At 55.0% G+C, this 23,223-nt stretch overlaps 8 protein-coding genes across 8 annotated transcripts; 4 read left to right on the top strand and 4 right to left on the bottom strand.

The window, feature by feature from the left end:
* Positions 1 to 290: 290 nt before the first annotated feature.
* Positions 291 to 3,017, bottom strand: LY79DRAFT_503348 (barren protein; the record flags this gene model as incomplete). Its single annotated transcript, XM_060553390.1, has 4 exons — positions 291 to 554; positions 614 to 2,206; positions 2,254 to 2,863; positions 2,926 to 3,017. 4 exons carry the CDS (start codon positions 3,015 to 3,017, stop codon positions 291 to 293), a joined length of 2,559 nt encoding a protein of 852 aa, XP_060420824.1.
* Positions 3,018 to 3,729: 712 nt separating this feature from the next.
* LY79DRAFT_503873 (sodium/calcium exchanger protein) lies at positions 3,730 to 6,790 on the top strand (the record flags this gene model as incomplete). Its single annotated transcript, XM_060553447.1, has 2 exons — positions 3,730 to 6,392; positions 6,445 to 6,790. The coding sequence occupies 2 exons, from the start codon at positions 3,730 to 3,732 to the stop codon at positions 6,788 to 6,790; spliced, it is 3,009 nt and encodes a 1,002-aa protein (XP_060420825.1).
* Positions 6,791 to 7,359: 569 nt separating this feature from the next.
* On the top strand, positions 7,360 to 8,529 carry LY79DRAFT_14873 (uncharacterized protein). Its single transcript, XM_060551033.1, has 2 exons — positions 7,360 to 7,467; positions 7,540 to 8,529. The coding sequence occupies exon 2, from the start codon at positions 7,623 to 7,625 to the stop codon at positions 8,319 to 8,321; it is 699 nt and encodes a 232-aa protein (XP_060420826.1). The 5' UTR covers positions 7,360 to 7,467; positions 7,540 to 7,622; the 3' UTR covers positions 8,322 to 8,529.
* Positions 8,530 to 9,733: 1,204 nt separating this feature from the next.
* LY79DRAFT_574663 (eukaryotic phosphomannomutase) lies at positions 9,734 to 10,637 on the top strand (the record flags this gene model as incomplete). Its single annotated transcript, XM_060559616.1, has 2 exons — positions 9,734 to 9,835; positions 9,930 to 10,637. The coding sequence occupies 2 exons, from the start codon at positions 9,734 to 9,736 to the stop codon at positions 10,635 to 10,637; spliced, it is 810 nt and encodes a 269-aa protein (XP_060420827.1).
* A 598-nt stretch (positions 10,638 to 11,235) lies between these two features.
* Positions 11,236 to 14,984, bottom strand: LY79DRAFT_664636 (WW domain-containing protein; the record flags this gene model as incomplete). Its single annotated transcript, XM_060562926.1, has 3 exons — positions 11,236 to 11,714; positions 11,806 to 12,494; positions 12,556 to 14,984. The coding sequence occupies 3 exons, from the start codon at positions 14,982 to 14,984 to the stop codon at positions 11,236 to 11,238; spliced, it is 3,597 nt and encodes a 1,198-aa protein (XP_060420828.1).
* Positions 14,985 to 15,178: 194 nt separating this feature from the next.
* LY79DRAFT_14844 (uncharacterized protein) lies at positions 15,179 to 15,870 on the bottom strand. Its single transcript, XM_060551031.1, has 2 exons — positions 15,719 to 15,870; positions 15,179 to 15,659 (listed from the first exon to the last, which is right to left on the bottom strand). Exons 1-2 carry the CDS (start codon positions 15,787 to 15,789, stop codon positions 15,374 to 15,376), a joined length of 357 nt encoding a protein of 118 aa, XP_060420829.1. The 5' UTR covers positions 15,790 to 15,870; the 3' UTR covers positions 15,179 to 15,373.
* A 2,053-nt stretch (positions 15,871 to 17,923) lies between these two features.
* Positions 17,924 to 19,251, top strand: LY79DRAFT_14998 (HSP20-like chaperone). The gene is made up of 2 exons (XM_060551038.1): positions 17,924 to 18,083; positions 18,515 to 19,251. The coding sequence occupies exons 1-2, from the start codon at positions 18,056 to 18,058 to the stop codon at positions 19,042 to 19,044; spliced, it is 558 nt and encodes a 185-aa protein (XP_060420830.1). The 5' UTR covers positions 17,924 to 18,055; the 3' UTR covers positions 19,045 to 19,251.
* A 504-nt stretch (positions 19,252 to 19,755) lies between these two features.
* On the bottom strand, positions 19,756 to 21,317 carry LY79DRAFT_585825 (uncharacterized protein; the record flags this gene model as incomplete). Its single annotated transcript, XM_060560545.1, has 5 exons — positions 19,756 to 20,178; positions 20,229 to 20,310; positions 20,401 to 20,716; positions 20,780 to 21,131; positions 21,207 to 21,317. The coding sequence occupies 5 exons, from the start codon at positions 21,315 to 21,317 to the stop codon at positions 19,756 to 19,758; spliced, it is 1,284 nt and encodes a 427-aa protein (XP_060420831.1).
* Positions 21,318 to 23,223: the final 1,906 nt, after the last annotated feature.

The raw sequence follows: 23,223 nt of genomic DNA on the forward strand, positions 1-23,223 counted from the left end.
TCATTCATTACAAAAGACAGACATCACATTAGACTTCCTCCCCAGCTCAAGCCGCTTAGAATGTCAGGAAGGCTTCAATAAGGATTCTTTTGCCGCCCAGTTCATTCATGGTCGAACGTGCCCAACCGTACAGAAAAAACAAAACCAACGTGTCGTCGTTAAACAAGATTAAACGCCCGGCCCCGGCTATACAGCATAGTGGCGAGTCTGATCCAGATTTTCTTCTTTTTTTTTCAAGAAAGAAAAAAGTAAAAAAAAAAGAAAAAAGTAAAAAAACTCTCCGGCCCATCCTACTCCGCCCCTGTGATCTCAGCAGTCCAGTCTTTGCGGATGTTTAGTTCCGTAAGCTCAGGAGTCTTCTCGATGACCAAACCCTTTTCGTTGGCGAGATGTAGCAGACTGATAAAGCAGAAACTCGTCGAGATATCCTCCATCATCTGCTTCGGGTAGACCGAGTGCAGACCATTCATGACCTCGGTGAATCTCAGTGATGTGTCCTTGGACGTTTCTTCGGGTGTGGCAGCCGCAGTATCGTTGGTCGGCGGTGCAGAGTCCTGGTATCTGAGTCAGTACACATGCTGCGGTGCGAACACAAGCCAAAGGGTTTACTTACACCATCCAGCCGTTCCAGGTCCATGCCCTTCCAAATCTCCTCCTTCAACCGCCGGACGTCCACCCTCTTGGCCACACGTGCGTATTGCACGTAGTCTGGGCGGAGACGGCGAGTTTGCGTGACTAGCGTCGTCCCGAAGGCACCGGTGAGAGCATTGGTTGCAGTATCGCCGCCGAGCAGGGCTGTTAAGCCAGCTGCTTCGGTGGCGCCAGCATCACCCTCGGCCATGGGCGAGAAATGCTCACGGGCATCCGCAAACTCATCGTCCTCGTCCTCCAGACCTCCAGCGAAAGGAAGAGCATCGTCCTGAAAGAAGTTGGCGTCGTAGTCTCCTTCCGGCAACGGCGTCTCCTCCTCATTTTTCATCGGTGCTTTTTGTTGTGCCCAGAATGCCTCATCCATCTCGCCTTCTGGTACATCCCTCTCTGGCCCAGCAGTGCCGAACATACCGCCCCTGTTGCTCAAGACTCGCCGTCTGCTAAGGCGAGCCTTGGGCTTGAGGAAGAGGTTGAGAAGTGACTTGGAGTTGAAGTGCTTGTCGTCTGGAAGCAAGTTGCGTGACTTCGACTTCCAGTCCTTCTTGGGCATGGAGATGGCCGAGTTGCTGGAGGCCTGAGTAAACAGTACATCGGCCAAGCTCTGGTCGAGTGGCGCAGAGAAGTCGATTTCGAAGGGCTCCTTCTCTTTCCGCACGCGGGCGGGGCCTACGGGCTTGTTGACATCCTTGATCTTTCGGATTCTCCAGTGCTCAGCACTGGACCAGTTCTTCTGCAAGGCCTGGTCGAAGTAACCGAGGATATCTTCATGCATCTTGTCGGCGCTTTGTGCGTGGGACATTGACACGACAAAATCACCGTCGCGTTGATCGAGCATTTCTACGCCATCGCCTCCAGCAGCATCCTCGCCAAGGCCGGCGTCGTAGACTCGCATCTGCGGCTCAAGCGCAGCTTCCCTCGCCCAAGCCTCGCCGCCCTCACCGAATGCGACATCCGCACCGATTTCGAAGCCGCCGAGGCCAAGGTCGTCGTCGTCGAAGCCAGCCGCGTTGTCGCCGTCAATAAACATGCCAGAGTTATCTCCGAGCAGGTCTGGGGACTTGTCCTTGTCCTGGTCTCCTCTCCAGTCCTCTGGCGCCTTGAGAAAAGGAATATCCATAGACCCTGAAGGGTTGCCGAGGTCAAAGTTCTTCAAGGATGGACAGACGTCCAGCTCATCAAGGCGGCCCAAGTCGGGGAAGAACTTGGCACCTAACGCTCCAACGTCGATTTCCACGTCTTCAGTGTCTTCCTCCTGCTCATGTTCTTCTTGTAACGCCGAAGCATCTTGCATTTCAGTGTCCTCATCCTCGGCCTCGTCGTTCTTCTTTCTTGTTTTCGAGGTATGCGCGTCGCCGACATCATCGCTACTGTCAAAGACGATACGTCCCTGTGCATCGATCATGAGATGGTTGAGAAGCAGGCCCTTGGCACCTCCTTCGTCGAAGTCGGCCGAAGTCTTCTTGAAAAGAGGGTCTACGGCGAACTCCAATTCGAACTTCTTGAGCTGGAGCGAGGAGAAAGAAGGCGCGAGGGTCGCCTCGGAGGATCGCTGGGTCTGCTGGAGTTAGGATTTCGTTGTGGACAGGGAGCTCTCGCACATACCTTCCGCTTCGGCTTCTTCGTAACGTTACCTTCCTCATCAATCTCCTCCTCACTCTCCTCACCCTCAGCATCGTCACCTTCCTTGCTTTTTTTCTTGTTGCTGTCCGCAAGACCACTCAAAAGCTTGCCAGTCTCGGTTGCGACACTGTCGACTCTGCTAGTGTAGATCTTTACACAGCCGTCTAACGTACAACTGGCTTTCTGAAAGTTGACTCCATCGCCCTCCTTGAGTAAGGACATGTCGTGAAAGTAATCGATCAGTGCGAAGTTCCAGGAGTTGTTTGCGTTGATCTTGTTGTCCGTTGCCATCTTCATCCATTCTTCGAAGTTGGCGAGAATCGGAACGCGCTTCATAGGCGTGACCGCGCTTCCGCTAACGACGAAGCCTTCGTCATCGTCGTCAACAATGTGCCTACCGCGGCTCCCGCGGGCGTGTGGTGTCTTGGGGTTCGAGCCTGGTGTGTCATTCTCAAGGTCTTCCAAGCTGCCGTTGTTCCTGCGCAAAGGCGTCGCGGCGGCTGCCTTCAGTTCGTTGCGTTGGCGCTCGTGAAATGCATGGCGTGAATGCGCTCGCCGCGCTTTTTCTTCCGCATCGTCGTTGAGGGGGATTCTGGATGACGTTTAGTCCCGTTGCTAGGCAATGTGGGCGAGGTGATAAGGTCGCAAACATACTTGACTGGTGAGTTCTTGAATGGCGATGCATTCATCGACCCAGAGGTCGCTCTGACGCTGCTGGCGCGCGGTACTTGGGCCACTCGAGGCATCTTTGTGCTGTTGACACTGAGGTTGTCGTCAGATTTGTTGATTGTTGCTGTGCTGTGTGCTCTGAGCGCCGGCCTTGTGTTTACTTTCCCCACCAAGCACGCCCCAAGCGACGGGACGCGAAACAACAATAAAGGGTTTTGGCCTTAAATACCAGGAGCAAATGCCATCCTTTCGGGCCGGCGCGGGGAAGCTGAAATCCTGACTGATCCGTTTCGTCCAAATTCCAGCATGAATTACCAGCACGTGACGCAATATGGTTTCTGCCAGTTACTGTGGAACTGTTCTCTTGCAGTTGCCGTTCCAATCAGCCCCTCTCTCTTCGAGTTGCCGCTTCTGCGATACACAGCCACGTCGCTGACAGTTAGCCTGTGCCTTTGTTAGGCGTTGGCTTGTTTCAACCGGGGGCACTGCCTGTGGACTGGCCAAGAACTTGCGACGCTCCCCGGTTCCTGGGATTCTTAGGCAGGTTTTCGCGGGCTGCCTCCCTCAGATCTCAATGAACCAACGGTACATGAATATGGAAGAGCGCTGCGCATTTTCGCACTTCAGCTCAAACCCGCCGTAGCCTTTTTCTTGTATGTATTGCGACTCTTTTGAGAGACACACATTCCTCTTCGAGCAGCGGAACGAGCGGTATCACACGGACGCCAACACAAGTGCGATCTGCCATGGCTTCGGATGAGCCAATTGCACACCAGGTTTGACGTCAGCATGCCAGCGGACTCCAAGCTTCGAGGGAGCGGCCTCCGTTTGCGGCCATTCTATGCGACTGTCTTTCTGATATCTCTATTGGCGTTGTGGTCCCTTTTGAGCAAGACGACCGAGAGACAACTTCGCCTACAAGACACCTCCGCCCTCACCAAACGATCCGAGCTCACAGCATGCCGCGATGTCCACCGCGCCGACGACCAGTGTGCCTTTGTTAAGGCGCACTGCGCCGACGACGAGCCTGGCCTCCTCTCTTACCTGACGCTTTATTACTGCGGTCTTGCCAAAGTCCAGTCCTTGGCCTTTGTCATCCTCGTGTGCTGGCTCGGCTTGCTCTTCACCACCATCGGCATCGCCGCCAGTGATTTTTTCAGTGTCAACCTCAACACCATCTCTGCCATTCTGGGCCTCAGCGAGAGTCTAGCTGGCGTCACGTTCTTGGCCTTTGGCAATGGCTCTCCCGACGTCTTCAGCACCTTTGCGGCCATGAGCTCCAATAGCGCCAGCATGGCGGTTGGAGAGCTGATCGGCGCAGCGGGCTTCATCACCGCCGTGGTAGCCGGATCGATGGCGCTGGTCCGCGAGTTCAAAGTGGGGAGGAAGACCTATGTCCGGGATCTATCCTTCTTCATCGTCGCCGTATGCTTTACCATGCTGTTCCTGGCCGACGGCCATCTGCATCTATGGGAATGCATAACGATGATTTGCTATTACATGTTTTACGTGGTTACCGTTGTTACCTGGCATTGGTATTCAACGAGGCGGAGTCAGCAGCGCGCCCGTGAAGCAGCGGCACGAGGCCATGTATACGGAGCGGTGGGGCATCTCAGCGACGAACTGGCTCCGGAGCCGTACCGGGATGATCCTAACGAAGAGGACCGCCGCGTAACGTCTGTGGTCGCCTCTAGCACCAGGGACATCAATATGTTGGAAGCGGGACCAAGAATTGAAGTTGATGGTCACGCTGAAGAACAAGATGAGGTGGAGGATAGCGACCATGGGCGGCACGTTGTGGCGGAGATGGCAAGCAGCATGCGAGTGTTGCGACCTAGAGGCAGACGACGCAACACCCTCACGCCTATCCGCCCTAGTTTGGTCGGTGCCTTGGAGTTCCGGTCAACTCTTGCACAGTTACAAAAGGAAAGCAACCACAGAATGCGACCGATGCATGGCCGGGCATACTCGGTCAACCATCTCGGGGGTGTCAGCGAAACAAATACGATCTTGGGGCCGCCCTCCGACTCGGGAAGATACACAATCGGCGCGGTTGAAGAGTTTGGGCAGAATAGGAATCGTGCCTTGTCATCTGGCGACGTTCCGGGTTCCGTCACCAGCCGAGATCCCTCCCCTTGGCGTTTTCCCCCTTCGGCGGCCCACGCCAACCCAATCCTACAGGTCAAGGCCCAAGACGCTAGGAACCGAAGTCGATCGCCGGCTTTCAAAATCGGTGGCAATTTGGCACCTCCCCCAGTTGATATGGCGCCACCCCAACGTCAAGATTCAGGTGTTAGCAATGCCATCGAGCCTCGGCCGTCCCCTGGTGTCCTACCTTCACTTCAAATACCAAGTCGGCGCGGAAGCTTCAGCGACAGGTCCTCTCCTATGTCGCCTTTCCCTGGCTATACAGAGTCGCCTCTTGCACTGACGCCAGCTGCCCAGAATGAGCAGACCGAGTACTTCACGTCGTCCGGCGTAACTCGCCTAGAAGTTCCTTTGGCACCTTATAAATTGGTCACTCCCAAGCCAGTGAGGTGGTGGCCATACGCAATCTTACCCCCACCGCACATCCTCTGGGCAACATTGTTCCCGACCTTGCTGGGCTGGAAGCAGAAGAGTCATTGGGACAGATTTGTCAGTGCAATCTCTGTCCCAAGCATCTTGCTACTGGTGGTGACGCTACCGGTGGTAGAAAACGAGAGCGCCGACGATTCCTTGGATGAAACTGGCGCGGATCCGTTGATGCGGGAACATGCTCATTGCGATGTTATGACTCCAGCAGCTGCCTACGACGGTATCGGGGAAGAGACGGAGTGGCAGCGCTTCAGACGGAGCACCATGTCACATTCTCGTGTGCATTCTGTGCATTCCATTGATCGGTCGCCAAGGGATTACTCTCCGAAGGCCTCTCCAGCGCTCATCGCAATCGAATCCCCGAATGGTGCGCGTGTGTCGGCGGAAATACATCCGCAACACACCAAAAAAGCAACATTGTTGCTTTCTGAAAGCAGCCTTGTCGCTGCCGATGATTCCGGACATTGGAACAGATGGCTTGTCGTGATTCAACTTTTCACCGGTCCTGTATTTGCCGTCATTATATTATGGGCGAACATGAAAGAGGACTTCGATCAACCGTACAAGACCCTTGTTAGGCTCGTTCTCTATACACTCATGGCGTCTACGGCACTACTTGGATTTCTGCTCTTGACAACGAGCCCCGATAAACGGCCCAAGTATCACTTCCTGCTGTGCTTCATGGGGTTCATAATCGCCATCGCCTGGATCTCCACTATTGCTAGCGAAGTGGTTGGCGTCCTGAAAGCCTTTGGAGTGATATTCGGCATCTCCGAAGCACTTCTCGGGCTGACTATCTTTGCAGCGGGAAACAGTGTAGGTGACCTGATTGCCGACATCACTGTTGCCCGGCTTGGATTTCCCGTTATGGCTCTGTAAGTTCCCCTATGGCTCGATTTACCCATGTCCCTGCTAATAAGTCATCAGATCCGCTTGTTTCGGCGGTCCCATGCTTAATATCCTTCTTGGTATTGGCATCGGCGGTGTTTACATGATGGTCCAGGCTGCCAATCATCGGCATAAGAAGCACCCTGACAGGCCATTCAAATATCACTCGTATGAAATCCAGATCGGAGGCACATTGATGATTTCTGCTATCACTCTGCTCCTTACGTTACTAGCCCTCTTGATCATTGTTCCGATGAACAAGTGGGTGATGTCACGCAAAATAGGATACGGATTGATCGTGCTGTGGACGGTTAGCACCATTTTCAACGTCGTTGTTGAGTTGACCGGGGTTTGGACCGACGTGTCCTATCCTTTTACATTTTAACGTTATCAGTATCTCCTTGCTAGCGTACGTACACGAGGCCGCATCAGTATTTGTGCCAGTATATTACATATATACGTATACCCCAGCATTGTGTCCGATGAGAAACAAACGATTCTCCGTTTTCCTATCTAGACAGTCTTTACCTTAGCAGTACAAAGGAGGAGAGCCCAGGCAATCACATAAGTGTTCGATACACAAAATTTCTACCATATATTCATCTTGATGACGAATCTGCCACACATCGGTTGTTTCCTTCCGCTATTGGTCTTCCCAAGTACTAACATGCCCAACGAGGGACGAGTACTGTTTCGTTTAGCGAGCAGACATTCACATTGGTCGATTCTTCTGAATTAAGGCACAGTCCCACGTTGCGCACGTCGAGGATCATCTGATATGTCTGTTTCGCACAGGATTGGGACACGCCGTGCTCCTCGATGAGAGGCATCCACAGCCGAGCTGTAGCTGCTCATCGAGACGAACTTCCCAAGTTCTTCGCAAGGTGGAACCCAAGGTTTCATCTGGCGTGTTCGCTCTCACAGCTCGGATGCGTATGCCAGGCTATGCCATTCGGATCGTCTGTGTATTTCGGTAACCTTGTGCCTATGAGAGCTGGACTCGTGTGATGATATCGTGGGATCTTCTCCGTGCTACCACGGCGAGCGAGAGATATAAAAGATGTCAGTATCTGTCACAGCCTCTTGGTTCCTCTCCCGGATAACAAGCTGTCAATTCTCATATCCTCTTGACAGGTAATTATACAAATCCATCAGTTTAATATCGGTCTTAACCAATAAGAGACTCTACTTATCATCGACAAACCCCCAAAAACACAATGGGAGGCTTCGACAAAGTCACCGATCTGGCCCAGCAGCTCGCCGGCAAGGAACAAACCGGGCAAGGCCAAGAGAGCCAACAGGATTCGTCCCAAATCTCAGGTAGCAATCAGCAATGGTCAGAGGTTGGTCTGGAGGCCAAAAAGGTCTTTGCCAACTATCAAGCCGACCAAGCCGCTGGCAAGGGTCCAGAGTACAATAAAATTGGCGGCGTTGCTCAGAAGGCGTTTTCTGCCTACAGCAGCGGCGGGGAGAAGAGAGATCTCGCTGGCATTGGGAAGCAAGTTGCCGCTGGTTTCAGTGGTGGCCAAGAAGCTGACAAGGTCCGCAACTCTAGTGAAGTTGGGGATGGCATGTTTCAAAGTGGCGGAGGCCAGCGCAGTTTTGGGACGGATGAAAGTGATGTTGATGGCGGGGATGGGAAGAGGGGCCAGAAGTCTCTGAGAGATCCACTGCACTCTACGACGGCAGAGGCAAAAACAAGTTCAAAGAGTGAAAGGTTCTCGGGACAAGAAGAGCCCTATGAGGCGGCAGGGCTTGGGTCGCAAACTGAGCGAGATGACCAAGATGGCACCATGTTCCAGAAGGGCGATTTGGATGAGGACGAAGGCGTTTGCACCGGAGGCCAGAGTAAGGGGCGGGAGGCTACGAGTGGTACAGCGGCCAACCAAGGTAAGAAAAAGAATCACACAACTTGAGCTATCACTTCGTCCTTCAAGACTAACACTGACTTTGACAGGGCCTAACATCGAGAGGGTTGCATCCACACGTGAAAAGGAGTGTTCTCTCGAATCGCCCATTGTCACTGGGGTAGGTTTAACAACTTGATGCAAATGGCTTTTACACGTTGACTTACCAGGTAATTCTTAGGGTAAGACGACATACTCGGGCCGCTCGAATGAGTGGGAAGAATGAGCCATTCGTGGCCTACATGTTTCATTAACAGAGAGGCGTAGCTGGATACAGGTCTCCTTATTTTCATGCCCACCTACCTAGTTCGCAATAAACCGCAATATCTGGCCTTTCCAGCCAATACGTCCTGCAAAGATGCCATGCTGTGTCTATGGTGCATGTTTGCTTAGGACATGAGCCCGAATGTGACAAGTCCAAGTGAATGACCGTCCAATTACCGAATCGGAACGATGCACAACCTCCCCTGTGCCGTCCCGACTCCACCATTAGACCCGAAGCACACATCCCTGCTCGGCCGCGCCAAAGGGGGATTTATTCAGGCAGCGACGATCAGCCACGGTCTAGCGTTATGTCAGTGCTCTCTCGCCCGCCAGAATCAATGGTCCCTTGCGCCTCTAGCGACTTTCAAGGCAGGCCAGGAACCTTGCAGAGGCCACGATGTCTTCATCCAAGGTGCCTTAGCATGGGAGATAATGTGACCACGTTTCTGGGACTGCAATGTAAACAGGTATATTCGTCATCGAGCACTGCCACAACTTGCGTGGACGCGCAGCTGGGTCGTTTCAAAAACGATCACCCTCATCTCGGCTCAAAGCCAACGGTCTCAGTATGGACGGCCCAAATGTAAACGTGAAGAGCAAGCTGTCCTTAGAACCGTAAGGCCAGCGTGGACCTTGGAAGAGGATGACAGATCGGCATGGGCGTTAGTCACTCTGTGAGATCTGTCAGTTGAGGAACTGACAGGTTCAGTCAGGGCGGTACCGACTCCATTGTCGAATCATGTGCGTCAATGCCATGAAAAGGTCAATATACAGTTCTGATCAAGGATATAAAGCAAAGGCAACATCGCCATGGATGGCAGTGGTTGTTTGTTTGTTTGTTCTTTGCGCCTGCAGCTTCAAACCCAATCATCTCTCTCTTGCCCCAGAGACCCTTGACTAGCAAAACAGCCCCCCCCCCCTTTGCCCCGCCATCCCAGAAGCAACCCCGCGCCGTGCCTGTCACATCCCGAAAAGAGCTACGGCCTTCTTCTTGACCGCCTCCTTTCCAAAAAGAAATACCCTTTCTGGTTTGTGTGTGTGCGTGTGTGTGTGCATTCCAAAGGGACCTTGACTCGACTTCAAATCCACGATACCCAAACTGTTGCGCTCTCGACCCGACCTCTTTTGTCTGCGCATTTACCGATCAGTTTGTCGCAATGGCTACTACCGTCCCTAATTACCCTCCTCTTGAGGATCGTCCTCTTCGCAATACCATCTGTCTCTTTGACGTCGACGAGACTCTCACTCCCGCCCGTCGTGTAAGCTTCCATACCCTGACGCATCTTCCCAAGCTCGCTTGTACCGCCCTGCCTCCTCTAACCTAAGCTAACCCTTGTCCCTCCCTTGTCCTAGCATGCCTCCCCCGAGATGCTCGAACTCCTCGCCCGCCTCCGCCAAAAGTGCGCCATCGGTTTCGTCGGCGGCTCCGACTACTCCAAGCAGCAGGAGCAGCTCGGCAACGCCTCCACGCCCGTCACCGCCCTCTTCGACTTCTGCTTCTCCGAGAACGGCCTGACTGCCTTCAAGCTCGGCCAGCCTCTTGCCTCCAACAGCTTCATCAAGTTCATCGGCGAGGACCAGTACAAGGAGCTCGTCAACTTTGCCCTGCACCACATCGCCGACCTCGAAATCCCCATCAAGCGTGGCACCTTCATTGAGTTCCGCAACGGCATGATCAACATCTCACCCATTGGCCGCAACGCCTCCACCGCCGAGCGCTTGGCCTTTGAGGAGTACGACAAGGTCCACAATATCCGCCGCGACTTCGTCGCCAAGCTGCGCGAGCGCTTCGGCCACCTCGGCCTGACCTTCTCCGTCGGCGGCCAGATCTCTTTCGACGTCTTCCCCGCAGGCTGGGACAAGACGTACTGCCTGAAGCACCTTGAGGACGAAGCCAAGAAGGAGGGCGGCATCAAGTACGAACAGATCCACTTCTTTGGCGACAAGACGTTTGAGGGCGGTAATGACTACGAGATCTATGTCGACGAGCGCACCATTGGCCACTCCGTCCACGGTCCCGAGGACACCATGCGCATTATCAAGGAGACCTTTGACTTGTGAATCGCGCCGGCGGAGTGCAAGCCCTGAGGCGGGCGCAGAACGAGCGACGTACGAGTTTGAGCAAATTGGGCCTGAAAACGGCCCGACAAAATGGGGGTCTGGAAGAAGGAAGAAGAATATGGGCTAGCTTCTAGACTTGGGCTGTATGTAACACAGGAGGGGAAACAGGCCTCTCCGCGTGTCGGCGAGCGGCGGAACGACCTCTCGCGGCTTGGGGTTTTTTGGTAGAGCGACTGGGAACGTATCACAATGACCAAAGACGCTGCATGGTTCGCCCAAATGTGATGATGGTCAACGAGCAGAGCATGGGATCCAGGGACACACACGCACACGGCTGTTTTGTTGACATGTAAATGTTTCAACTATGGATAGTACCATCAGCTCGTCAGGTTGCCGCCGGGTGTCCTGATCCTTCTCTCCAGCTCGCCTGAATTGGTGGGAGAAGAATATTGAAATATCCAAGAAAAAAATAAAAAGGGAGGGGACATGGAACATGAATAAAAACAGTCGTTGCCAGCTCAACAAAAGATGGAAAAAAAAAAAAAAAAACTCATTTAAAAAGAAAAGTCTTCAGCCCATCGTTCCCCCTTTCTTCCTTCTACCGACCGAACTCCAGGTGGGGCACAATCACCGGCCCGTACTTTGTCGGCGCCGTAAAGGCGCCGTCTCCCTGCACCACGAAGTCCACCGCCAGGCTCAGCTTCTGCAGGCCCTGCTGAGGTTGCTGCGGCTGCTGCTGCTGCTGCAGCTGAGGCTGCTGGCCGGGGATGGCGTCGGGGTCGTACACAACGACGGCGACGTAGTTCCTGCGGCCCATGAGCTTCTTGAGCTCGCGCGCGGAGCCGCTGGCGTCGGTGTGGAAGATCTCCATCATGTCCTCCTTGGTGTCCGAGACCTCGTGGTTGGACTTGTGGCCGTTCTGCGGCACGTAGAGGCTCTTGTTGTTGTGGAGAAGCTTGAGGATGTAGTTGCTCGCCGGCTGCGCGACGATGGGCGACGTGATGACCTGGTACATTGTCTTGTGGTCGCTTGGGTGCGTCGGGTCGTGGACCAGGCCTGCTCCAGCACAGTTGACGTCTGGGGGGGGAGAGAGAAAGAGACTGCGTTAGCACCATACGGAAGGGAAGGGGAGGGTTCGGGGCATAAGCAAGGTGCGAGGCTAACTTACCTCCAGATAAGAAAGTCATGCGGATGCCCTTCTGCTGGGAGATGCCCTGGAGGGTCCGGATGAGGTACGTCCTCTCCAGGTCTTTGGAGTCGTGCGTCCACATGTCCTTGAGGATCTCGGCGATGTCGATCTCGCCAAACTGGTTCAGGACGTTGCCCATGAGACCGGACTTGCCGACGGCCTTCTTCACTTGGGTGAATCCCTGCGCCACGACGTCCTTGCCGCCAACGACGCCGGCCACCGAGCTCGTGACCTTGCCGAGCAGGTTGTACGACGAGTTGACGACCTTCTTCCCGGTCGCCACGGCGCCGGCCAAGCTCTCGACTGCCTCTAGGCGAGGGTAGACGAGCGGTACGGACACCATCCATATGCAGTGCTGCACGCTGGGCGGCAGCGTCGCGACCTTGGGGAATATGCCCTGGTAGGTCGGGCCGGCCATGACGCGGGTCTGGTTCCTCTCGGATCGGCAGTCGGGACCAACGACTACCACCGCGGGACCGAGGTACTTGACAAAGTGCCAGCCCTGGCCGGTGATGGTGAAGAGGTCGGTGTCGTTGCTGACGTTGCGGAGGATCTCCACCGTCGTATGGTGCTGGAAGAGCAGGTACATCTCGACTGCGATGCGGCCGACGTTCTTGAACATCTGCGAGCCTTGCATATACTCGGGGTACGAGCCGTAGCCATCAAAACTAAAGGGGGGTCAGCCAATGAAGAAGCATGCCTGGCACCGGGGCCCGCTTTCCGACTTACATGTCGTGATCGTCGATCTGCAGAATATGCGGGATCTGGGCGAAAGCTTCTCGCAAGTAAGGCTGGTCAAAGTGGCTGGTGTAGTAATGGAAGTAGGCGTGGGAGACGTCTTCCTCGTGGCGCGCCGTCCATTGTGCGTTCTTCCTGTTGTCTCGGCCGCTCATTGCCAGCCACTGCTTCAGCAAGGGGACTTCCTTCCACAGCCTGTCGCCGTAAATCTGGTCTCCCAGACCAAGCTGGACGTGGAAGCCGCCGCAGTCGACGTTCTTCTGGAGCACGTCCTTCCACATGAAGCCCACGCCGCCGAGCTTGGAGCGTTCATTCTGGGATGTTGATGCAGCGAAGTCATTGTTGGAGTGGGCGATGAACCTCCAGCCGGTCTCGTGACGACCGGCAACGACAAACTCGTACCGCGTACATCCCAGGTGGGATGTGACGGCGTACGTCCATCTCTCAGTTCCGCTCTCGCTCATGGGCAGATCGATGTCATACTTGTAAAACGTCCAGCGTTGGTGCGTGAAGATGTTGTGCGGTATCAGCTGCCGCGGGTTGGGCGAAAGGTCGTTGCTCGGGTGGATGTGGATAGTAGGCGGCTGCGGTGCGTCTGTCACGATCATGATGCTTCCCAGCCACGAGCCCTTCTCAAAGTCCATGTTGCAGTATCGCAAGTAGGGGCCGAAGTAGACACCGTTCGTGGGCTGGATCCTGTACATATCGACGCCGGCACTCGGAGGCGGTCCGGAGAACCCAGCCGTAGTTGGGGTCTGAGAAGCCGCGACGCTCATGATGCTCTCAGCATAGCCTGGTGTCTGAGGGGGGAACATGGGGGACCCAAGAGGCTGCTTCCCGAACATGGGCGAGGCGAGGGGATTGCCGTATGTCGAGGCGGTAGGCGACAAGGGTGCTGCCTCATGCTGGATCGGGTTGGGACCCTTGGGAAACTCCCATTGCGTAGCCTGGGTCGCCAGGTGGATGTAGTAGTACTGTCCGGAGTTCTGGTCAAGATGCGCAATCCAGCCTTCTGGCAGCGGAGGCGGCGAGGATGGACCCGCGCCTTGAAAGCTCGCAGGGGCTTGGACTGTTTGCACGACCGGGGCGGTCTGCGCTGCGGAAGGCTGCCCGCCATTCTGTTCGGGTCTCGGGTCGTTAGCGAAGGCCGGGTGACCTTGAAGAGCAGGCGACGCCAGACCCGCCGCAGCAGGAGCGGCTGTCGCGGGCTTCTTCGGGGGCGACTGCGCAGCGGATGTAGCAACAGAAGGCGTGGAGTCTGCTCTTTGCTGGGCAGGCCTCTGTTTCTCGGCAGGGTAGGACGAGTTGCTTGCGGGCGTGACGCTCGAGTAGGCGGGAGGAGGGTCGTTTAAACCAAGACGCTGGTAGTCCTGTTCGAGTACGCTGACCTGGAGGGCGGGCTGGTCCCCTTGGTTCGCCGCCTGCGGTGGAGGGCTGAACGTGGACTGCGTAGGGCTGGCCAGCGGGTTCACGCCCTGGTACACCGTCGGCGGTCCGTGAGGTTGGTTCTCTGGGTTCTCGGTTGGTGTCCACGGCCGCGCCGGGGGCGGTGCCCCGCCGTACTGGGCCAATCTCTGCGAGGCCGCGGCGCTCTGTGCCTGTTGCGCTTGCAGGCTGGTCAAGGTCGCGGTGCCCGAGATACCGGACGCGGCATATCGCGCCTCGATGCCCCCGCCAGGGACAACCCCAGGCTCCACAATCGGGGTCTCTGGCGGGGGTGGAGATCCGCGACTGGCGCGGGTTGTCGAGGTTGAAGCGGTAGAGGCGAATCTGTTCACATTGCTCTGGCCAGGCATATCGAGATGATCAGAGGACGGAGGTGGTCGGCTCTGGTACTGGCTCTGGGCAGGCGGCGAGGAGCTAGATGCGCTTGCGGGCGGAGGGTAGTAAGGCTTCTTGGTGTAAGAAGGGTAGTTTGTGGTAGAAGCGGGCGGACGCTGAGGTTGTGGCGCGGTCAGGGGCTTCGAGAAAAGACCTCCGTCGTCGCCAACTGGGCTCTGAGGAGACGTAGCGCCCAAGGGCCTCGGACCCGTACCACGCCGTTCGGCGAGGGTAGGGCTCTTCGTCTCGACAGGGCTGGCATTCAAGCGCGGGGTGGTATCATTGTAGTCGGAACCGAAGCGTTTTGGGGCAGTGATGGTGGGCTTGGTCGGTTTTCCGGGGCGGAGGTCTTCTTCGTCGGGGTAAGGCAGCGGTGCAGCGGAGCTCGAGGCGCCTGGCGGCAGAGGGAAGGTCGGTTTCGTCAAGAAGGACGAGCCGGAGGCGGACGGGGGAGCGGGATACTTGAAGCGGTCGTTTGAAGGATTGGGGCTCTGAGGTTTGAATATCCTTAGAGGCTCGACCGTGGGGCTGTCGCAGTCCTCCTGGGCAGGTTTGTGGAGAAACAGCTCGGCGTCAGGGACACCGCGACTGCGCTCCATGACGAATCGTGTCTAGGTAGGTAGCAGGAGTCGGTATCTTGCGTTCGACTTGCGCAGGTACGCGCAGGCTTGGTGCAGGCTACGCTACGAATGACGCACTGCGAGGGCTCAAGTCTGCAGGCCAGGGGGGGTGGGAATTTATTTATAGGAGCTGTCGAAGGTCGACGTTTCGTGCCTTGCCGTTGGATGCTGGAGAGGATCGCAGCTGATGGGGGGTTGGTGGGGTCCGAGTCTTTACGGAAGAGGTCGCATATATGGCCGGCCGGCTTGTCAAGCCGGAGAGATGGACGGAACAGATGCGGCACGGGCGGGATATAGGACACCAAAAAGTGCGAGCTTCGAGAGGAGGGAGAGCAGAAGTTCAACTTGTCAGGTAGATGGAAACGCGCTCATGAAAAAAAGATTAAGAACGTGACAGATAGGACGACGGAAGCGCCAGGTAGGGTTTGGGTCTGGCAGCGGGAAGTATTGGGCAGGATGGGATGGATGGGATGAGACGGGATGGGGGGGTAACCGGGGGTTTCGTCAGCGGCAGCGAGGGAGGGGCAAACCCGTACGGCACAGACACCAGACATCACTTTACGCAAGAGGGACTCACCAGGCTGGCATGGCATTTGCAGGGGCCAATGGAGAATATGGGCCCTATGTATGGATGGGTGGATGAATGAGGGACAGCTGCCCAGGACCGTTAGGAGCCGAAAGACAGAGAGAGAGAGCCCAAGTGGCTCACGTACAGTACACTCTCATCTCTCATGCGGGCGGCATCAGGAGCCACAGAGCCTGGAGCAACGTCCAACTGCTGCATAGGATGGAGCCATGCATGGTGGCATCTTGCCTAGCGAAGCTCCATGATTGGCTGTATGTCGTGGGCGCTTAGAGGTTGGGCGGCAGCAAATGGCGTCTTGAGCTTGAAGTTGCAAGCGCCTGCCCATGAAAGCAAATTACTTGGCCCGAGAGTCTCGGAGAGCCTAGAGCGTGGTAGCGGAGCCCCCCCTGAGGCTCGTAATGCGCATTGAGCGAGATGAGAACGGCTTGTAAAGATGGGCAAAGACGGCATCCAGTAGCCGGTGAGTCGAGATGCGCCGAGAAATAAGGGAGCTGGGTGAGTTGCCCGCGCATCTGCAACTCTGGTGGACCATCACTTGATGGAAGCACCAAACGAAATGGGTGTTGGACAGCATAAGAAATGGGAGAAGCGAGTTAAAGCGGCAAAAAAAAAAAAAAAACTAGTTGACCGCGCAAGGTGAGAGAAGTGAAAGCGGCAGGCAGCCAGGGAAGATTAGAGATAGCCGGGAGGGAACCGAGGAGGGGAAGAGGAAGGCACGGAGGGACACCTAGGTGATAGCTTGGTGGCCCAAGCTTCGCTTCAGCGGACCATTCATTATCTAAGCTAATTGGTTCTGCCTTGACCACCACCTTTTTCTGTCAGTGCCTGCCGCCTCGTTGGTTTGCCTCCGAGAACCCCGTCCGCCATTCGTCAACCTCGGAGTTGTCATCGTCGCCCCTTTCGCATTCGGTCTAGGCATAATGCCCCGCTGGTTCAGGCTCGGAAGTCTGCAAGGCAACCCGTTCCAAAAATTCAGCCTTGGAAAGTAGAGAACAAATATTACTACCTACTGCCGAACTGTTAGTAACCAAAACACTCCGGACATCTGATTCGAAGGACCTCGCTCACTAAAAAAGAAAAAAGTATGGTTTAGAGCCTAACCTGATATCTTGATATGGTTTCTGTCTAGTTAGGTCTGTTAGTCACGTTTGCTTGGTGCAAAAAGCAGGGCGGGAGTGTGTCCACGACTAAGTAAGTTTTTACTTTGTATTTTTGTTTTTGTTTTTCTAAAAACCCATTGTTAAATTCAAGCCTGCGGTATCGAAGAGAACTTGGACATCTATCTTGTCGACGATATCCCCGTAAACTCGATCCAGGCAGACGCATCATCAGGCGCGTTTGACTCATACGACAACAAACTAGACTGACAACAGCTCCGCGCAGCAGTTAGGTGGACCAGCGCGACTAGCGACGGTGCATGAGGCCTCGGTCTGGTGTGCGCGGCCTTTTCCACTCCCGGTGGCGAGAGCACCACCACGCTTCACTCCCGAGGCAGCTGTGACACGCACCTCTGCACTTTTTCCTCTCTCCGACGTGTCGCCCTCCCGCACCGAGAAGTCTCCGCCACTTTCCCCCACAACGGTTCCCCTGTCAGTCAGCATCCGTCCCTTAACTTTAACCCACCCAAGCCTGGTGTACACCTCAGCTCGCTCCCCTTAGTCACTATCAGAAGCTGCGTAACACGCCCGACAGGGACACCGTCGAACGATGGCTCCACGGGCGGCCGAGAAGACGCGGCTTCTCCCAAAGGTAGACAGACATGGGCATGCAGGGCGTACGGCCGATTTCGTTTCGGGTGCCATGGCGCGCTTTTGTCGCAAGCCATGAACGTCGGGGCTTGCTTGGTGAGGAAAGGCGGCCACACTCCGGCTTCATCCAATGGGTGCTAGGCCGGGCGCCCTACCCGGGACGCGTGGCGACAGTGTACCTCCTCCCATGTCCCATTCACTCGAAACCTTTCTGTTCTGTTCGATCCAGTAGCTCAAGGTGTGTTGTACGGAGCCCTGACTGGCTCGGGATGACTACGCAAGTGTTTTTGCCTTTAATCATGCCGGTATCAGATGGAGACGTACGCATGCTCTTGCCTTACAGTGATGTGGGTGTGGTGTCCGTCTCATTCATGGTATATAACGTGGACTTCTCTTCGACGAAATACCAAGAGATTTCTTCCCCTCCAGCTTCATCAGCTTTCCGATATTGACAATCCATATTCCATCTCTCTCTCTCTTTATATACCTTGTATCTACAACCAAGCAGTAGCAATCATGTCTTGGGCAGGGCCAAACGGCAACAACAACCCCTTCAACCACCCAGACGGCCCCCAGGGCTTCTGGAACTTTATTCACTCCATGAACCCCAACATGCGCGCCGGCGCTGGCGTTGACTACTCCACCCCGTGGGCCAATGTTCCGCCGGGCTTCCCCTACCACGGCGCCGAGTTCGGTCTCGGCAGCGGCCACGGCGGATGGGGAGCCTACGGCGGCTGGGGCGAACCCCGCCGAGGCGGCTTCAGCCAACGTCGCGGCGGCAGCCGAAGTGGCTACAGGGGGCGCCACGGCCATCACGGACGCCACGGCATGAACGAGCCCGACGAGGCCATGTACGATGCTGAGGACAACGCGCGCGACACGGCTGAGGAGAGCGGCGAGTTCTCCGACAAGGAAAAGGATGGCTCCCCCGACACCATGCGCGATAGCCCCGAAGATGGCCCCGAGGGCGGCCATCCTCACGGCCCAGGGCGGCACGGTCGCGGACGCCACGGCCGCGACCCCGGCCACCCTAAGCGGGGCCACCCTAAGCGGGGCCACCCTCCTCACGGTCCCCACCCCCCTCACGGTCCTCGCCGCCCACCCTCCCCACCACCGCCGCCCCTCCCCCGGCCCTCGCCCGCCATCCTTCGGTGGCCACCCCCACCCACCACCGCCCCCGCCTCCGCCGTACCACCTGCCCGGAGACTTGCAGCAGTGGCTGAACCAGTTCGCCGGTCACCCCCTCGCCCAGCAGATCCGCGAGTGGGCTTCCCGCTTCGGCGTCAACACCACCGGTCCCGGCCCCCGCTCCCGCGGCCACGGCCCCGACTTCGCCGACGACGAGTCCTCTTTCACGCCGCCCGCCGACATCTTCGCCACGGAAAAGGCCTACGTCCTGCACTTCGCGCTCCCCGGCGCTAAGAAGGACGACATCGGCGTCGACTGGAACGCCGAGAAGGGCGAGCTCCGCGTCGCCGGCGTGGTCTACCGCCCCGGCGACGAGGACTTCCTCGCGACCATGACGTCGAGCGAGCGCAGGATCGGAATGTTCAGCCGCTCCGTGCCCCTGCCGCCCGCCGGCTCCGCCAGGGAGGAGATTGACGCGCCCTCCATCACGGCCAAGATGGAGGACGGCATCCTCATCGTCACTGTCCCCAAGGTGGAAAAGGAGTGGACCGAGATCCACAAGGTCGACATCAAGTAAACGATGCGCCGCGGCATTTTTCAGTGCTTTGCTTTTTCATTTTTGTTTTTTGGTGTCGGACGGTTTTGCAAATTGCAAGGTCAGGTATTTGGATGATGGTGGTAAATTATGGGGAGTTGCCGTTTAGGAGTTTTATTAGGTAGATGGAGAAAGACAGCCGTTTTGCATTCAATATTCATGCGAGTCCATTAGATGTGATAAACCACCCCTCATTGTGTCCTCGAATCCTTCTCGGGCTGGGCCCCTTTCCTCGACTCGATTGTGTCTTGATCAAGCCGTGTGATGTTCTAGCCCTCTCAATCCACCAGACATACAATTTGCTGAAATACGCCTAGTACCTTGTGTAAGTTCCTTGCGAATTTTAGAACTCTTAACCTAATCGCCGCTTTGAGATATATATCATCGCAGGATACAGCCTAGCACAATGTTTTTTCCTGTTCTGTTTTCGTTTGCGGAATGCCCAGGCTTACCAACAAGGCGAGCGTCGTTGCGCATCTCAAATTATCGCCTTCATTTCTTTTACTCAGTCTCGACTTGCTGTTTACAAGTACCTCGGCCGTGTATAGTCCAATCTTTTCGATACAACCGTCCTCGTACAATAGTCTCAAGTGGACTAAAGATGCAGCTCCTATGGAGGAGATAACACTAACTTCATGCTGAATAAACAAGAACGCTGCCTTATGTTTCTCAGACCCAGTGACCCGCTTGACTTCACGCACAGCTAACCTCCCATCGCTTGAAAGCCTCGACCGCCTCAGCAACGGAATCTCGCCCGAGAAGCTCCGTCTGATACTCCTTGTCGACCCAGCGCCACCCCGTCGGCGACAGCCCTTCTCGCAACGGCATCCCGCGCAGCTCAGCGTCCCGAGCCTCTTGTTCAGGCCCGTCTTCGACATGATGCCATTTCCGATTCGACATGGAACCCTCTACGTTCGCAGTTGTCCGTGACTTCCGCAGCGACTCATACAGCTTCAGGATCTCGGGAACCTTTTGCTTCATGCTGTCTCCGGCCGAAGCCTTCAGGAGGCCCAGAAGTTTACCGAGCACAGCGCCATCCTCTGCAGCCATTGCTGCGCCTTGTGCCTGGTATGGTAGGCTTGGATGGCACGAGTCACCCAAGAGGGCAAAGGAGCCCTGTATGGTCAACATATTGTATCTGACATTGAGTACCCAGAGAAACATACCTTAGTCCATGTCTTCAGCTCTGGATGAGTGCAAAGCTTCCACTTTTGGACTTTTGGTATCAGGGATATGAGCTTGGTTAGTCTGTGGACTTTCAGCATGTGCATTCTACACCAGTGCCGGACTTCCCCGTTACGGCGTACGCTGGACTGTCGGTTCCGCGGCTGGACCTACATTTCGTCCCACCCAGTGTAGCTTTCTCTCATCTCCCCAATGTCCCCCTCGACGCACTTTTCACTGGTATGCATGTTATCGGGCCTGATCAAGACGAGATTAAACTCTCGTCCCCCCTTGACAGGATAGAGTACGGTATGTCTGCCGGGGCCGAGCCATATCGTGACCTGCTTTCTGGCGCATAGCTCATCCACACGGGAGTCGTTCAGAGCTTTGAGATACTCGGCCGGAAGGGTTGCTCGATACGCCAAGTCTCCGGTCTCCACAGCAGGCGAGGGTAACCCAAGAAGCTGGTCGCGGCAAACTGAGTTGATACCTAGTTGCGTGAATCGAAGGTCATTTACTACGGGCTTGAGCAACCCAGCCGAACTATACTTACCATCGGCTCCAATGATGATATCGCTTCGAATATCCTCGCCATCCTTCAGACGTACGATATTGTTCTCAAAGTCGATACCTTCAACTGACATGCCCAGGCATAGATCAACTCCGAGTTCCTTGCAAGTCTGCCATAACACAGCATGGAAGTCGGCTCGATGAATTACCATCCAGGGATTGCCATATTCGTTATACAAATCCTTTTCCGAAAGCGTGTGTAGATGCTCACCATTGGCATACCTACGCAGCTCGATCGCATCGAGGACAGTGGCACACTCCGACAATTTTCCCAAGTAACCCAACTGTCGCGCAACTCTTGCTCCGTTAGGCGGTACTTGAATCCCTGCGCCCATCTTCACTAGTGTCAGCTGCTATGAGCATCTTGTATAGAGACGGAACGGGTGACGGGCGTGCTTTCCATGACTTACCGGAATAATCCGATCAGCCCGTTCCAACACCACAACTTCAAACCCCTCTTTTCGACAAGCAATGGCGCAAACCAGGCCTCCCAGACCTGCTCCAATAACCAGCACTTTCATCTTTGGGTTCCCTGATGATCCGATTGGCAAGCCGAAGGGATGAAGAGGTAAGCTACCAGGACAATTTGCTGGATGTAACTAATGTTGATGGAGGACCCCACTGGGTCACGTGACCCTCCTCCTCCTCCCTCTTCTCGGCCAGCCTCTGCCCACTTTGGCAGCCCACTCCTTGCGACTTCACATCACAGATATCGCCAATACAACGAGTATTGCCTCAATTTCCTGCTCGTCCCACAACTAATTCACTGTTCATTGAAGTCCGTCCCCCTGCGCTATGCATATGTGCGGGTTAGCGAGGCTGTGATACCACCTTCCTCTTATCACCCACTCACATCTCATGTCCACTATATACGTTTCCTTTGTCATCATTCAAAGCATCTTGTCTCACCAGGCTACACACTCATTAGCCACCTGTCAATGGTTCTCAAGGAACATTCACTTTACCAAAACTCCTCAGCATTGTAGTTGGGGACCCTACGCGTTGTCATATAACACATTGACACCTTGATCACTAGGAGCCAGGGTAGTCATAAGGACATCAGACCAATATACACAAGGAAGTACTACCAACTCATGCGGAGTGGAGGCGAAGCCGGAGTAGGAGGAGCGAAGGTTCAATTAGATAGGCATCCGTACAATGGACAATGTTGGTATCGCAGAGGTGTTGGGCTAGATCGAAGAAATGAAGCTATCGCAGGTTGCCTTGTTGAAAGGTGAGACATGATATCCACTGCTCAAATGGATGCCAGCAGTCGCTCGCTCGCTCGTTCTTTTGAGGGCCCTTTTCCAATTCATTGGCATCCAAGATATCTTATATTATATGTCTTTTGACGTTCAACGCAACGCGCGTTCAATCAAATATCGAAAACCCAGAACTCTGGTCCGATTCATGCACCGAAGAGGGGGTTGCCAACCTTGGTTCTTTCATATTTGTTCGAGGAGTAGAACCAACACGGTCCCTAAAACATCGCGACAGAAAGGAGCCAGATGACTTCCTCCATCGCTTCATTCCTTCTACCTGGCCACAAAAATATCCCTTTATAAGTAGAATTTCTCACAGGATCCTCACGTATTAAGCATCCCCAATGTAGAGATTCACGCTGGCACGCTGCTAAACGTTGATCATGTATTAGTACATTGATTGTTGGGGAGAGGTTTCTTGGACTTTTTCCTCTTCAAGTTTCTGCGGAATTCATTTCATTAGTCGGGTTTAGTATCAAAATGTGAGGCTGGATTTCGATATCGTAGACCACTTGATTGATTGATGTGCCGTGGTGGCCATGGACGGCTAAATTGGATCGAATGTTTGGTTCATGGGTGAATCAAACCAAAATGGAGGAATTGACACTCTAACCAGCTTAAACAGAAGCCCTTTTCGACTTTGGTAGAATCAGGAAAGGACAGGGTTCTGCGTCTCTATGGAAGGAGTGTTGGTCGGCGCTGCTGCCGCAGCTGCTGTGGAAGAGTTTTGGTATAAGCCACTGTCCACAGTACACCTTCTGGCGCGTATGGTTCAAGTAGACACCCGGAAGGTGTTCTTGGGGATGCCCCAAAAGTTCGATCCATTTTTCCAAGTGAGTTCAGGTGTCGCTGTCCAAGTAAAGCTTTCTTTAACATTCTTTGGCCCTTGAGATCCAGGACCATCTCCAGCATCACAATTCCAGAGATGCGGGTGTTTGGCGCAGTCGTCCAGCTGACGCAAGCCGCACCAAAGGAGTTGCCTTCATATAGCTCCTTTGTCTTATCTATGTTGCTGTTCTAGCTATGCGTCTGGATATTGTTGGTTGACAGGACTGCCGTTGTGGCTGATGCACAAATACAACAACTAGACCAGTGCTATAGAGAACGATAACACAGCTCCATATCACTCAGACTGTTGGACAAATCGGCTTAAGAGTACATACCA

The sequence above is a fragment of the Colletotrichum navitas genome, assembly GCF_030913465.1.
Source record: "Colletotrichum navitas strain CBS 125086 chromosome Unknown LY79scaffold_1, whole genome shotgun sequence".
NCBI classification, from domain to species: domain Eukaryota; kingdom Fungi; phylum Ascomycota; class Sordariomycetes; order Glomerellales; family Glomerellaceae; genus Colletotrichum; species Colletotrichum navitas.